General features: G+C 44.1%; 1 protein-coding gene across 3 annotated transcripts in view; it reads right to left on the reverse strand.

The window, feature by feature from the left end:
- The window catches only part of megf11 (multiple EGF-like-domains 11), a 94,933-nt gene that overhangs the window by 47,546 nt on the left and 31,406 nt on the right, over nt 1-15,981 (reverse strand). For all 3 annotated transcript variants that reach the window (XM_035524988.2, XM_035524987.2, XM_027027826.3), the window contains 2 exons: nt 15,364-15,464; nt 7,636-7,728 (listed from right to left, as the gene is read on the reverse strand). In XM_035524988.2, the coding sequence (XP_035380881.2) occupies nt 7,636-7,728; nt 15,364-15,464 (194 nt within the window). The remainder of the gene's footprint in view (nt 1-7,635; nt 7,729-15,363; nt 15,465-15,981) is intronic.

Consider the following 15,981-nt stretch of genomic DNA (forward strand, 5'->3'; position numbering starts at 1 on the left):
GCAGTTTTAATTTTGTTCTAAACTGGACAAAAGGACCTTAATTTCTCTTACATTGTATGCTAGAAGCTATTCAGGGCTTAAACCTAAAATGTTGCATTGATGACACACCTTCTATATGAGGACATGTAAAGACCTAAGCAACACATCCTACCCTATTATATCGGCGCTGTATCCAGCCAGCACTGAGGGCCTGTCCCACACACACAGTGTTGCAGACAGGATGACTGGCTTAATGTGGTCTGGCATTAAAACGTGGAAGGACTGATCCTTGTCTTCAATCATGACAAAACAAATTGTTCTCTAAACAGCTGTTTTTAAGGAAAGTGAGTATAATGGCAAATAGTGGAGAATTAGAGAGGAATTCAAAACAAAAATCCCAGTCACCCTGAGGCCTGAAGCACAATTTGATTAAAAGTTTGTTTTTCTTTGCTCTCCTCACAAAGCGAGGGGGCGCGTCGATGCAGCACTGACAGTTAATTGGACTTGGCAGGGCTGGGAGTTAATTCGTCAGCATTGTGTGGAGCTTGCCTGTGAGGAGCAGGACAATCAATGTCCCCGAGGACGGCCCGTAATCACTGCAACAGTGGCGCAGAGCGCAGGTTAAACGTCAGGAGATTGCAGGTGCATGTGGACCTGAGGGAGACTGCTAATACTCACACACACACACGCACCTGTATATACACATTACACCAGTGGCGTACCCAGGGACTCTGCTGTAAAACATGTAGGCCAGGTCCCGCAATACAGGGTCAGGCACAGGCAGAACGTGGAGGGTGGACGTAGCCCTGTGGAGATGCTCCACAGTCTGGAGTAGTGTTGCCTGCAGGTTCCTTGTTTAACAACACACATCTGGATCCACTGCCATTTCACTGTGGAGCTTTGGAGTCTGTTTACAGCCAACCGGCATGGTCATCTAATACTTTACAAAACTGCTTGGCTGGCTGTGCTAAAATCCAGCCTTCTGTTTTTCTACTGCAGCCTATTCAATATCCACTTCTAAATGAATTATTTATTAAGGTTTAATTCAGGGAAGCACTTTTGAATATTTTCTGGCTAAATTCGTAGTAAAAAAAAATGCATTTAGTAGTTTAGAGGTATGTGATTAACCTTTGGGACCCAATGAAAGTAATTGGACTTTTGACAAAATGCTCCCTCCTCTGCAAAAATGGAAGCCTATCACAGTGGTGCAGAAGGTCCACATGGAGCTGTGGCTTCTAGAACAATATTTAGTAGGAAATAAAGAATATCAACCATTGGTGGATGAGAGCATTATCCCTGTGAGAGCCAGTGACCTGTGAGCTGGAAGAGATCTGTAATAAGTGAACCTGTACGCTGGCTCATAAAACCCAGAGTCCTTCTGCAATGCCCTTCAGTGCTCTCCCCTCATCATAGCAGCACCTCCGGTGCCACCAGCAATTGCAGCTCCACAGCTACAAAATTAACATGTCGGCTCTCGCTATGTTGAGCAAAGGGATCATCAAACGTAACGATCAATGAAATAAATTGAATCCTGTAGTGCTCAACTTCATAAACATGGAAATGGACCACAAAATCAAGGATGACTCATAGACTGTGAAATGACCACAACAGAGCATGGTTTTACATTAGTATGCAGCCAGTAGCTGAAGGCAGTACTGTAACAGCGTTTTAGCCATTTCAGATCTAACCTTCTCCTGAGGACAAAGTTCCAGGGCTTTTTAATGGCCTTGTTAAATCATGATATCTAAATGCTCCTGTCACTAAGGAGAATGTTCAAGAATCTTGCTTTAAATGTAATGGAACCAAATCTAGGCAATAACAATAACCAGTGGAAGGAAGCATGGATAACACCTGCAATCACCACCACCACAGACATACCTCAACAACAGTGTTGGAGCTTTTTTGAATTCTGCTATCACAATATGTGGCTGGCCGTATCAAACATTATTCTAAAACTCGTGATACTAAAGCAAACGTGTACTGGGTGGCAGGATTTCGTCAGCACTGATGGGACAGCCAATGAAGCCAAACCTTTCAACTGGGAGCATGCATATTTTCATTACTTCTCTACTAAAATGCTAAATTCCTGTTTTGAATGCTGGGGAACTGTGTCCAGCTGCAATATTTACTTTTTGTCTAAAATCCAGAGAACTATTATAACGAAGAGTGCACAGAAACACAGCACAACTCCATCAGTATGGCTGTCATGTTGGAAAGCAATTGCATTGGAGAGGTGAAAAGCTCTTCTTTAGCTCTTGTGAATGATGAAATGCAGGATTAGCCATAAATATTTGCTTGTGTTTTTGTTTATAGACCAATTTTCACCATTCTGCTCACACACATGTGTAAGATGATTTAAATGTGAACATTTGCTGGTCCTAGCCTTCCTGGGGTCATCTGAGCATTTGCTGTAGTGTGGCCTGAACACAGGTTTTGGCACATTTTGAAAGTTTGGTAATGAGTAGCCCAGGGAGAGGCGCTATGCAGCACTTAGCCCTGGCATCAGCCACAGCAAACAATAATACAGTGATTTATTCAACCAATTAATGTAAAACAAATCAGCTAGAAACTGCCCTCTATTTCCTTAATAACAGATGGACATGCACATACCCAAACTTTGTTCAAGGAAGCTCTATTGTTCTAGCAACTTCACTCCTCATCCTCCCGTGTGAAGGCGCAGAGGTCCCCTGGGGGATACTGACTGAGAACTGCCCTACTGCCTTGCTTCTAACAGCAGAGACATGGCCCAGGCAGAAGCAGGGGCTCCAGGGGCTCCACTTGGGTGAGCAGGGTGTTGTTGTAACTGCTAACACCCACCCACCCACCCAAAGGATATTGAGTAAAAGGCCAGGAGGCCTTGGGGCCAGCCACATGCTCTGGGGTGTCTGGTTTGGGCCCCTTCTGAGAACATCAGACACGCCGTTTTGATTGGTTAAAGTGATGGAAAAGCTTGCGCTGACTCTGGTTTCCGATGGAAGAGCTAGGCTTGAGTTTCAGCCTCATACTGTTGAGCACTTAAAAAAAGACATGATGCATGCAAAAATGTATCAAGTTCAGACTGTATTATAATGAGGTATCCCATTGATTAAGGTGTGTTTTGCTTTGCAAGGGTGCAGCGTAAATGAGCTTTGTGATGGGAGACAGAGTTGTCACTGTGTTTGGAATGCACAATTACGATGAGCGATCAGGCACTAGCCTTTCGTCTGTCACTTTCTCTGAATGCAACGAGCTAAGTGAGGGGAGGGAGTGACACACACACAATCTCACACACACACACACACACACACATTCTCACAGCTGCACACAAATATCCCCAATCTCTCCCTGACACACATAGACTTGGGAAAGCGAGCTGAGGGTACATCCCACCATGCAGTGTCTGTACTGTATATGAGAGTTTTTGAGAGACCAGAGGAACTAGAGAGTGCAGAGAACGACAAGACAATGGGAAAGAAGAGAATGGTTCATTGAGCAGGCAGTGGAGACAAGGAGACAGTGAGTTCTTGTCTTTCTCCCTGTCTTAGCCTCTATACGTGTACTCCATCCCCCCATCTTTACTGAGTTTTGCTTCACCAACTACATTACTTAATTCATTTTATTGTTATTCGGTTTAGTGCAGGGCCAGTTTCCACAAAACATTGTAGCTTTAATTGATAAGTGAGCATTCAAAGCCAAATCCACTTGACTTATGGATCTTCCGGACCTCTGGAAAACCAGGTCAAATTCAATGTCTTTCTCTGTTGACTCTCTTTGGTTACTAATTATTTCAGTGTGGATCAGTCATATTGAATGTCTGCAGTGTAGTGCCCAGGTATGCTGTTAAGGGCCTGAGGAAGGCAGAGAGACGTCTTCTGTGTGAAGGGCTCTGCTGCTGAGCGAGACGGCGATAGGCCAGTGCGCTTCCCCACGGGCCCCTCATCTCCCGCACCTGAACACTCCTCCGCCCGCTGTCACACACAGCACCACCGCGAGAAGCTCTCTGCGTAACGCTTCTACCACACGGGCACTGCTGGCCTGATGAGCGTCTTTCATCACGGCCGCTCTAAAAAGGTCTGACGGCATCACAATACATGCCACGGCGTATTGATGTTAGGAGAGGAAGGATAAGAGGAGATCGGTTTCACATCTGAAATGACTCTGAAGAGAATCACACTCTCTAGGAAAGAAGGTGTTTAATGATTTCCATGAGAAGAGGATGTACAGCTTCAATGGTACAATATAGCTACAATGACGGCCATGTTGAGTGTTCCACTTGTAAATAATGACTTTGGCAAAATTGTATCATTTGCACATATTGTCACATGGTCACACATATATCATATTGTGTCCGACACCCAGCAGAAAAAAACACAGTCTCCACGCTCTTGATTTGAGCATCTACTGCTTCTCTCACTCATCAGAGCCTTCACATTATCTGCCCTTAACACTGTGTGGAGTAAACATTACAATCCAATATACTAGCAGGATACAAAAAATATTCGCAATAATGTAGAAGACGGCATGTATCATTTTATCGAACATCACAACAGAACCACATGTCAGACAATAACATGCGCCATAAGTCAAAGCTCCTCAGCCAGTCAGAAGACAATTACTCTGGGCTCTGGGAGTGTTGCAGCAGCAATGTTCGTCAAATAAAATGTAATGTGGTTTATGAAATCTGTGCTCTGAAATGATCAATATACAACTCTTTTAGCCATTCCCTTTGTCTCACCGACCAACTATTCATTCTCAAAAGCTTTGGACAAATGATCAAGTTGAAACAAACGCTGTTGCCAAAGCAAGGGAAACAAATCCGAGACGAATTCTGACGCAGAGTGTGTGAGTTAGGTAGAGCAAATAGTTTCAGAGTGAAATAAAAGCAAGTTGCGTGCCAGCATGGCTACATCCACAGTGACCTAGTGGCATCGTTTTGTACCTGGAGCTTTCCCAGTGGTGGTGTCCAGCCTATCAGGCCTGTGGCCACCAGGACATGGGAAATGCCAAGCCTTTGGCTGTGGCTGCTTTGGCACATCTATGCCCGCCTGAGAGAAACCAGCAAACCTTCCCAAAAGTAACTTTTCTCTCTGTTTCGCTCTTTCTCTCCCTCTCTTTCACTCCTTCCTCTCTCCATCTCCCTGTTTCTCTTTTGTTCACTGTTTCTCTCTCTTCCTATCTGTTACTCTGTGTTTCTATCTTCTCTCTCCCTCTCTGATTCTCTGCCTCCCTATCTCTCTCTCTCTCTCTCTCTCTCTCTCTCTCTCTCTTTCTCTCTTCCTCTCCCTCCCTCCTCCCTGCACCCCCCCCCCCCTCCATCATGCTGCCTAAGAGTGCAGTTTTCACTCTTCTCTCTGCTGACCCAAATAGCCGAGCTCCCGGGGAGTGCTGCTCCAGTAACACTGGCCAGCCGCTTTGATACAGCTCCAAATCAGCAGCCCAGGGCCTTCCACTTTGGCTCTGAGCTTGGTGCCACGTAAAGCAGCTTGCAAACCCATCACCACCCCACCAGCTCCCACCCCACTCTGCACATAACACATGGCACCCAGGAATCACTACCTTATTTCACAATAACACCTCAACTCCTCCACAATGGTTATGAAGCACCACGTTGGCACTGCCATTTGTCTCCCTTAGTCGGCATGGCCCCTAAAGTGATGACAGAATGCACTTACCCCTGTATTGCTAATGCTCCTTATCACCCATCCATGAGTAAGGGAGAGAGACAGAGAAAGAGAAATTAGGGGAGAGAGAGAGAGAAACAGAGACAGATAAAGAACAAAGGATAGGAGGAGAAAGAGGAGACAGGAATATACAGTGACCAAAAAACAAAACAAAAAAAACCCCACGATGCACCATTTATGTGCAAGGGAAAAAGGGAGCAGCTTTAATTTAAAAATTGGCACTCTTCCTTTTTTCTGTAGATGAAAGCTCGTAAATGAAAAGAACTGGCCCAGTGCCTGGTATGGAAATATGAAAGTTATGAATAATGCCTTGGTCTCAATCACAATGTCCGATTTTAATAAGACGGATTAGCCCAGCACCTGCACACAGAAACATGTGGACACATACAGAGAGGGAGAGAGAATCCTGTAGTCTCGGGGGAGACTCCTCTTCCGCCTCTCTAGAAGGCTGCGCGGGGAGCATGTACAGTGGAAGCCACTGCCACTGAGCCAGGGGCTGATTTACACACTACTGGTAATCATGAAAAGGCTCTTTTGTTAATGAAAATGCCCAATAGATCCTTATGTCACTAAGGAACCTCCATTTCTAGCAGCCATCACTCACTGGTAAATATGTGTAGCGAAGGTTGCAAATGAACTCCGAGCAGTTCTGCAACAGGACTTAACAAACTAGGTCAAAGCACAGGCCATGGCTCTAAAGATCAGCATCCCTGATATTATGAGCAGTAGAGAATGTGATTTACATCAGAAACAGAGGGAAATAGCGTTTGGGAATGTGTTGATAACTCGAGAGTGGATTTATCTTACCTGCTTAGCGCAGATACAGCAAACTCGGGTCAGCAAGTCTGGCGACCCCGTCCCAACCCTGAAAACATGTATTTGTAGTCCCTGTCCACCCACGTTGCTGTCTGCACATAAATATTTAAATGGTCTATACTTTCTACCATCTTTCTCTGACTCGTCTATCTGCCACTGCCACTCTGGAGTATTCAGCATTTAGTTGCTTGAAGACTGAATAATCCAGCTGTCCCCAGGAGGAGCCTGATTCACTGGCACAGTGTGTGGGGCAGGAGGCAGGGGGCAGGGGGCAGGAGGCAGGTGACAGGGGGCAGGGGGCAGGAGGCAGGGGGCAGGGGGCAGGAGGCAGGTGACAGGGTGGTTTCTGTTCCATTCAGCTATGTTTCATTGCTTTTACCCTCTAGATACACATGGTGCACATCAACCAAGAACATTCAATACATGCTGTCATAGGGCCATTTGTTTACATCTTGCGGTAGGATGTGAAAGCCAGCTGAATTTGTCATTAATGTTTGCTCTATTCTCAAGACATCATCTGTACAAACCTAAACTGTTTTATTTGATGAGCAGTTCAAAATGTAAACTTGAACTGCTGAGCCAGGATCTAACGCACTAAGAACTACGCCTAGTCCAAAGCACTGGACTGGGTAGCATGCTTTATCTTTTCATCACTCTAGCATCCTCATCCTAAGGAAATGCGGAGCTCAAACGCCCCGCCATTCTTAGGTTTATATGCTGAGACATGCCCTGGCACTCATAATAATCACAAATAATCACTGCAGCAACAGAGAAATCCCATGTGAGTGCCTCACCACATGTCACTGCATGTGTAGCGCGTGTCCACGCATGCGTGAGTATGGGCGGCTCCCTTCCGTAGCTTTTACAGCAATCACTTGTTGACCTTTAAGGGTTTAACCCAAACATTGCCCTTCATGCGTTGGATTTTAAGCACTGCTTCCATTTCAGAGGGATCCCAGGTGTTCTGCTCTGTGCGTCGCAGCTCTGAGACTGCGGCTCAGAAGCTGGAATACCATCATAGTGTAAATGTGCTGGTGGAGAGCTTTTCTCCTGTAATAGACTGAGAGCTCTGGTGGGCAGGCCCCAGCTCTCTGGGGAAGTGAGACAGCATTACACTGTGAGCACAAGGGCTTTAATGAAGTGAACCGTGCTCTCCGAGTTAATGAGAGAGTGAACTCACCACTAGAGCAGTCCAGACCCCCCCAGCCTGGCTCACACTGACACGTATCGGGAGACACACATCGGCCGTGCGCGCACTCCTCAGTACACAGGGCTATGAGAGAGAGAGAGAGAGAGAGAGAGGGACAGAGAGACAAAGAGGCATAATTGTGAGACACACAGTATTTACAGGTAGAGGAGACTAGAGACATAGCAGTATATTTCCTGTAAATGCTGTAAGGAGTGAGGTTTGCTAGGTTAGAGAACTCTTCAGGCACACTGTAATGACTCGGCCTCATGCCTCTTAAAAGCAACCGTCAAGAAGCTTCCGAGTAAGTTAAAATGCCACGTGGTGGAACAATAGGCTGGCTGTAATCTCTGCTGCATCCCCTCAAAAAAAGACTAGCAACCCCTCTTCCTACGCACACTTTTATTACACACCCATTCCGACCCTGAGCTAACAAATTCTCCATGAGCTCGAGACCTGGGCTGATGTCTCTGGGATGCCGTGTGAGAGAGGAACCAATGACGTGAGCTGCCATCACTCCCAATCCGATCAGGTTGCCGTCTGTCCCAGCATCAGTCGAACGTGACGGCATGCAACAAGGCCCTTCTGCTGCTTCCTCGGTGGCCATTTTTCCCAATCACCCCCACTGAGTGACAGGACTGTCGACCGCTTACTCACATGCATTAGTAATCCTGGTCTGGACCCCTCGCCTTCACTGGGAGGGTCATGGTGATAGTTTTGGCCCTTTGTTGTTGTTTTTTCCCTCATAGAACAAAAAGAAAGGGTAGAGCAATAGCTATTTAGCATGAATAATCTTAAACCACTGAAGGTCACCTGGACAGCAGGACTCAAAGAGACGTGCTCTTATCTGAGTCAGGAAACAGTCAGGCCCCAAAGCTTCTGGTGCAATCAGCTGTGATTGGAATCAGCACTGCCTCTCTCCCAAAGCATGGCTGGGGTCGTGCTCTGCTCTTAAGGCTTCACTCATGATGACAGCACAAGGAAAAAAAATGGGGCACATGCTATGAGTTGTCCTTTATCTCCGACTTTGAGATATACGGTTTGTCCCAGCAACTAAACAATATTAATGAGCTTTTGCCACCTATTTTGCTGAAGGAGAGTTGATAAAGGAATCTTGATAGCCAGTGAATGGTAACAGGGGCCAGGCTATTATGGGTACATTCTGGTTGATCTAGATCAAAGAGAGTGGCTTTTGTGCAAGCTGTCCCACCCTAACTACTGTGACACACAATCCATAAATCACACGTCTCTAGATAACCTCATAAATTCAGTTCTTCAACAAACTGTTATGAATCACCGGTAATGCAATGGAGTCCATATATACACCAGGGTGATGAATGCGGCCGATAGATTGATATATAGTGTGACCGGGCTCGTCTTTGCCTGTTTCCCCAGGTCCAGGTTTTATTCACAGCTCTTAGCTGTATATGAGTCACTCAGTAAGGACCAATATTTCAAGTTCCATCACGTACACAAGAGCCCAGAGCATGGCGCAAATCTTAAATGTCAGCGCCTCGGAAGACCAGGGTGCCTGTGTGCCACACATACTTATGATAATCTTTACTTTTCCAAGAGAATATTTTTATCATGTCCGCAAGCGTGTTTGTGCTGGAGGATCTAATAGAGTGGACTAATGATCTAATAGAGTGGACTTTTGTTGGTGATTTCCCTGCAAATAAAGCTTTCTGGAACATCATCATCCACAGTCTTTCATGCTTGGCTGCATACATGATGGTGAATGCAGTTTAACCTCTACTAGAGCACTCAGATTCATAGGAGTGATGTACCACATTGCAAATAGCTTTAAAGGCTGTGGTCCTAACATCGAGGCATTTATACAAGCTCAAATGGAAAGGACCTATACAAGTTAGGCTTTTAGATATAATCAGTAGCATTAATGGAAGAAGCAGACGTTGAGATAAACTAGGAATATGCAGTATTTTGTCAGCTATAAAAAGTTTACTTTTTGGCAAATAACCTTTAACTTAGGTCCAGAAGTAGGCGCAGCAATAGTGATATATCCCAGCTAATAATCTTGTGTTCCAAGTTATGTTCTGGCAATCTAGAGTTCATCTAATGTTCCTTTTATGGCAGTGGAAGATTATGTTTAAATAATTTCTTTTAATAATTGTTTCTAATTTTCTTAATGTTCATAGATTTTTTTCTTAGTTAATGGAACATACAACAAAACATTCTGAGAATGTTGCAAGTCAAATATTCAAGGAACATTTATGATTAGCAGTTTTCTTAACATTCACCAAATATTTCTTTCAGAATAATTCTCAGAAAACTGAATGTCAATTATTTTGGAAATGTTCAGAGTTCTTTTTTATAAGAACATTTTACAAAGATACTAAGAACAGGTTTTTCTTAGTTATGAAAACATTCAACAGAATGTTTTCCGAAAGTTGAAGTTCAAATGTTATGGAAACACTCAGTGACAGGTTAGTAAAAAAATGTTATAAAAATTTAAAATAACATTGCGAGCAGTGTTTAACCATAACATAACTTTGTGAGAACCTTCAGTTCTGGGAACTTTTCCTATTACCTGGGATTTAACCACATCCATAGAAAGAATTTAGAAGGATAGATCTATGGAAGTATGTGTGGCTGGCTGCAGTAGGAGGAGCAGGCACCTGGTCTCGGAGTGGGCGTGGCAAGAATGGATAAGGCTGATCTCTCAGTCAGGCTTTGACTGGCCCACACCACCAGCCGCACTGAGGGGAAGGAGGAGGAACAGATCCTCAAACACCCAGAGGACATCAGCTCTGATCGCAGAAATGCTCCGCCGGCAGAAATGCTAAAACCCGTCTGTGCCAAATAATGCAGGGAGGGTTCCCACGGCAGCGCACAACCCTGGAGCCTGAGCACACGCTTCTTTCAAAACATCCCGTGGCTTTTTGTGCTGACAAAGATGTCAATATCGACTCCTGGAAATCAGCAAGCCCATACAGAGTACTCAAAGATCAGTAAAGGAGAAATCCAGTGCTGCCACGTGATGTGATTTTGCTGCCATCAGCAATTTCTGATCAGCTGGTAGTAGGGACATTTTGTCATATCTTTTGAGCAAATTAGGTGAAAGTTGGGTGAAAGCATAGCAAACCCCTGAGATCTAAACTGTACATTTGTATAATTCATGATAAAAATAGGTCTTGTGTTTTAATTAAAACTTAATTGGTCTTTTCCTTCAACAAGAGAATCAATGAGCTGGTAGAAAATTGAGCCTTTCATTGAGATAAAAAGCTAATCAGACTCATTACTCAAGTGTTATCAGACCATGTAATAATTGAGTTAATTGGTGATTGCCAGTGCCATTAATAGACAGGAGATGCTATTGTGGATGAACTAGTAAAACAGAAAAACTCAGGTATTTCAGTTCTAATCATCAGGCTTTCAATAGTGCTCAACATGGATAAGATAAGGACCGAGCATGGAAAGAAAAATGTACATTACCCGTCCTACTTCAAAAACAGCACATCCAGGTTGCTAGGTGTGGAGACAGCTGTGGAGAACCTCATAAACACTTAATGAACCTGCACAGCGCTCTCTTAAAGCAGCAATCCCACAACTCACCCACAAACGTCTCCCAGCACACACCTCAATCAGGGCCAAACTGATCTAATCTTAAAATCATGGCTTTGAAGCTGTTAAAAGTAGAAACAACACTGAGAAAAGAAACAGAAATCAAAGGCATCCCAATCCCTTTATGAGAAAATATCCCATCATCCCAGCCATCATTAAAACTCCAAATGTGGAATCTACTTCGGTTTGGTGGGAGAGCCTTTATTAAGCCATCTTAGGTGAACTCTCCAGCGTACAGAGGAAGCAGTGCTTCATTAACACTTCCTCACTAACCATCAAGACAGCACCTCTATTCCAACAAGACATAAGAAACTAAAAGTGCTGAGGTTTAATGCCGACGTCCCATTAAGCTTCAAAGAGTTATTGAAATTTCAACCAGCTCACTGTTTGGAGTACAACTATTTGGGAACTGACCGACAGTGCCACACATTATGTACCAGTAAAATATGTTTAATGTGAAAAGAGATCAGAATCAAAACCTGGTCACATAATGGAGATTCCATAATTTATTCTGTATGAACAAATCAACATGTCTATGTAAAAGATACTATACATCCCCTCTCTGGCATCCCGAGGTGATGAATTCCTAAATCACAGGCTGTGTAATATAACATTGACTGCAGGATGTATTTGCTAGAAATAAAGAGAAAAGAATACATGCATCAACTTAAGGGACTGGTTTCAAAACACACGGCCAGTTAATGAGAATTCGGTTGAATGTCATACAGGCACTGACAGCAGAGCTTAGTGCCATAGCCTTTAAATTCCCAATCAAGAACTATATGGCAGACTAGTTTCCATCACTGAAACAACAGAGGCTTGTAGAAGACACACGAGTTACATTTTCTCTGTTAGTAAACTCAGCACTACTGCAGGACAGGGCAGGTCAGCAGGACTGTTTCAGCAGTTCTTAATTAGGGCTTTACAACAGCCTGACAAAACGTGTTTTGGTCTTGGCCATTTCGTGAGTTACAGCATGACCTCATGGTTTAGCCGGCACACATGGGAGAGATTCCCTGTTACTAGAGGAGAAAAACTGCTTGAAGAAAGCACTTATGAGAAGATAAAACCTGAGAACTGGGCTGTTAATTTTAAAGAGAAAAGCAAAGATCAACACATACGTAATGAAACAGCCTTTAATATGGGCTCTTGTCCCTGTGCGCGGAACACTGGTGTCGCTACAAAGCCCTTAATCCTGCAGGGAAGAGCAGCGGGATTAGCCACATCGCCGAGCTACGCAGAACCATCAGAAAGACAGATTACACACAACACGTCTGATCACCTGCCCCCCCCCCCCCCCCACACACACACACAGCATGGCACACAACATTAGAAGACTTCATTGTTTTTTTTCAATGTAATCTTACATTTTAATATTAACATGTATTTTATACTATGAGCAACATAAAGTAATCCAATTCAAGATTAAAAAAAACTCTTTGCCTGTGATGAAGAAGTCTACAGATTGATTATAACCAACTGGAGGAGGGCACACTGGGAAAGGCCAGTGAGGAGAGTGAATATTCATGTTTCCCATGTTCCCTCTCAGACAGTGACGCTCACTTACAGGAGTGACTGCTACTATGAAGTTGTGGCAGTTATTATGCGCTAATGAAAGGGTTATTGATTATCGCCATTCCCCTGTTACATAAAGACCTCTGAACAATGTCAAAACAGTTTCCCAGCCCAGCTTCAGCTAATTCCATGGCTGTTAGTTGGGTCAAGCCTTCAGGCTTGTGAGAGAACAGGCCTCTGGTTTAGTCGATAAGAAAAAAAAAAACGGAATCATTTTTTTTCATCAACAGAAAAGGCTGCCAGGTTCACATTAAATCCTCCTCATTCTTAGTCTTGCAGTTATTCTGAAATAACATTAAAGAAACAAGTTTTGAAACTATCTGATGATGGAGGTTTCCATTGTTTCTGGTGCACTAAATCTCATTAAATAATTACGAGTTTCCAAACGAAACAACAAAGGGTGAGGAACTGGCTGTTCTCTGTAATGGCGGTAACACAACAACTGTTGGGATTCTTTGCCAACTTCATCAAAATGAGTAAAATTCCCTTTGATACAGCACAATGGAAATGTAAATCAATTGAAAAATTAATGTGACCTTAAATAATCTCATCGTGGGTTTGTGAGTATCATATTGTTGTCTTATTTTCCTTCCTGGGTTCCATAGTGCCAAAGCTCAGTTTCACGTTTGCGGTCCTGCCACAGAGGCTCCTCTGTGCTCACCATCAGGATAGATGGCAGTATTTTACTTAAGGTGCTTGAAATATGCATGAAAAGATGGAACTGAATACATTTGTATTGTGTGCACTGGTGATGAACCAGACTAGAGTTTGGTGGTGGAAAAATCTCTAAAAATTTCAAGACAATAATTACTCACATAAAGGTTAAAGTAACACTTCAGAATTTAATTGAAGATAAAGAATTATAGGCATACACACTGTCCAAAGTGCTAGGGGAGTCTTAGGCCTTCCAGTCAATACCATTTATTTGACATGTCTGAAGGGCTAGCTGCTTATTTTTCCTCAGGAGGGACGGTGTTTAGCTCTTCTATTCCTCAACAGCTTTATGAGAGACTGATCTCTCCTGTTCAAAGATCACCAGCATTTGTAAGATGACTGACTGAAACAAATATATCATTTGACTTGTCTGTTGGGAGCCATAGTTTCTTTTGACATTTAAAAAGAAAAAAAAAAGAAAAACAAATTTCCAGAGTTGAAGGTGTTGTAGTCTGCTGCTAATCTGAACTGTTAGGGACAGTCATAAAAATCCTCAGATACCGTGTGTTGATCTTGTTGCTGCTACGCTGGCTCCGGATCCATAAAAGCCTACTGTCACTAGAGGTGTGTAAGAACCATGGAACAACCCACATCAGAGCACGAAGGTACAAGCCACCTCACCCGACAGCGAGAGACCCAGACAGCAGCACCTCAGGCATGCTCTGGTTTGATCGCATTTGATCCGTACATACTGTATGCGGAGGCCGTGGGACACTGCAATCATCACAGGTTAGTCCCACAAGAAAAAAAACGCAGCAATCCTGAGTGCATAATAAGTAGATATCCATCAGAAAGTCAGCCCTGTCCCCTGGTTAATAATGGCGAGTAGCTGTGGATGCGTCAAATCCTATTATCCATTATGCTACGTGTGTTGATTCTTATCCCCTCCCTGGAGCCTAGTGAGATTGTCATTTACTCCATCACCTTGACATGGTGCTGGGTGAGGTTCTTTCACTCCGAGATTTTCGCGTGTTGTCAAACAACTGCTGAACCGTGTCCTCAGAGGTCTTGGCTGACTGATAGGATCCACTCACTCATGATTAAAGTGAATTTGGGAGAAAAATCAAGGCTGGCCTGAATGCAACGAAAGCGACGAGAGTTGACCCCCCCCCCCCCCCCCACACAAAATGCTCCGAGTAGTTTAGGTAGATGCAGGAAAGTCTATAAAAGGCAAATATTCTCACATCGACAGGAACAAGGGTGTAAATCTAAAAGCAGGCCGTCAGCACCAGAACATTCCAACACCCTTTATTATTCTGTTATGGTGGGCGCGCCTGGAATAAAGGCAATGCATTCTCAATGAAATCGACCCTGGGACGTCTCATTCTCATGCAGTGTGATAAATGAATTCCATTAATACCAGTGTTGTATTAATCCAGACGTTTTCAAGACTGCAGAACATGAGTGGGGACAATAATAAAAGGAACAAATTATGCCTGAGGTATGAAGTTGGACAAATGCCTTGGAGATGGCCCAGACCCTGATGGATGGCTCTATTGGGAGAATGGAGAGAGTTGAGGTTGGAGACGGCGTTGTGCACACAGCCAGGAGAGCAGTGCTGTGCAGGGCAGCGGTGGCTCATTGGTTAAGGTACTTGACCTGTAACCGGAAGGCTGCTGGTTCAAGCCCCACCGCTGCCAAAATCCTGCTGTTGGGCTCCTGTGCAAGACCCCTTAACCCTCACTTGCTCAAGTTATACTCACTCATAATTGTAGCACTACCTGAGCCTGCTTTAGGTGGCCTTTAAGATGAATGCTTTTACTGTGGCCATAACCGCTGGTGAAAAGGTGGAAATTGGTGTTTGTTGATTTAAGGGAGAATTACAGCGTAAAAGTTGAGAGAGACACTCACGGACACACAAGTCTCCACTCTCGAAATAGCCAGGGCAACACTGTGAGCGACGGCGGTACATGGTTCGCACTCCACGGCGGTACGCTGTTTTATAGCTGATCCTGGAGGTTACACACACACACACACACACACACACACTCGCACGCACACACGCACACGCACACGCACACGTACACGCACACACACACACACACACACACAAAGGTAAGAGCAAAAGCATCAATAACCTGGCAGGTACATTAGAATGAAAGATACAGATATGAAGACAATATTATTCGCAAGTTGTTAGCATTACCTTCCCTCTCTATACTTTTCAAAGTTGCACCTTCCACCATTTAACCCATACTGAAAAGCACCAGAATGACAAATAAATCAAATTAAGTGAATGAAAGAAAGGTTTGTGTGGGCGGGTGAATGAGGTTTTACTTTGTCGGGGAAGATGGCAACTCATTTTGCACATTGCTTTTATCCAGGGATGTCAACAATAGGGTATTTAAGGTGGATATTAAAACTGATGCAGTGTCAGAAGACAGTCAAAGAGGCATCTCCACGCAGGCTGTGAATACTGCAATTTACATCAATTACTTTAGCACAGTTGTAAAAAACCCCAGAACCCCC

The sequence above is a fragment of the Electrophorus electricus genome, chromosome 6 (genome assembly GCF_041902795.1).
Source record: "Electrophorus electricus isolate QZ-2024a chromosome 6, ASM4190279v1, whole genome shotgun sequence".
NCBI lineage: Eukaryota > Metazoa > Chordata > Actinopteri > Gymnotiformes > Gymnotidae > Electrophorus > Electrophorus electricus.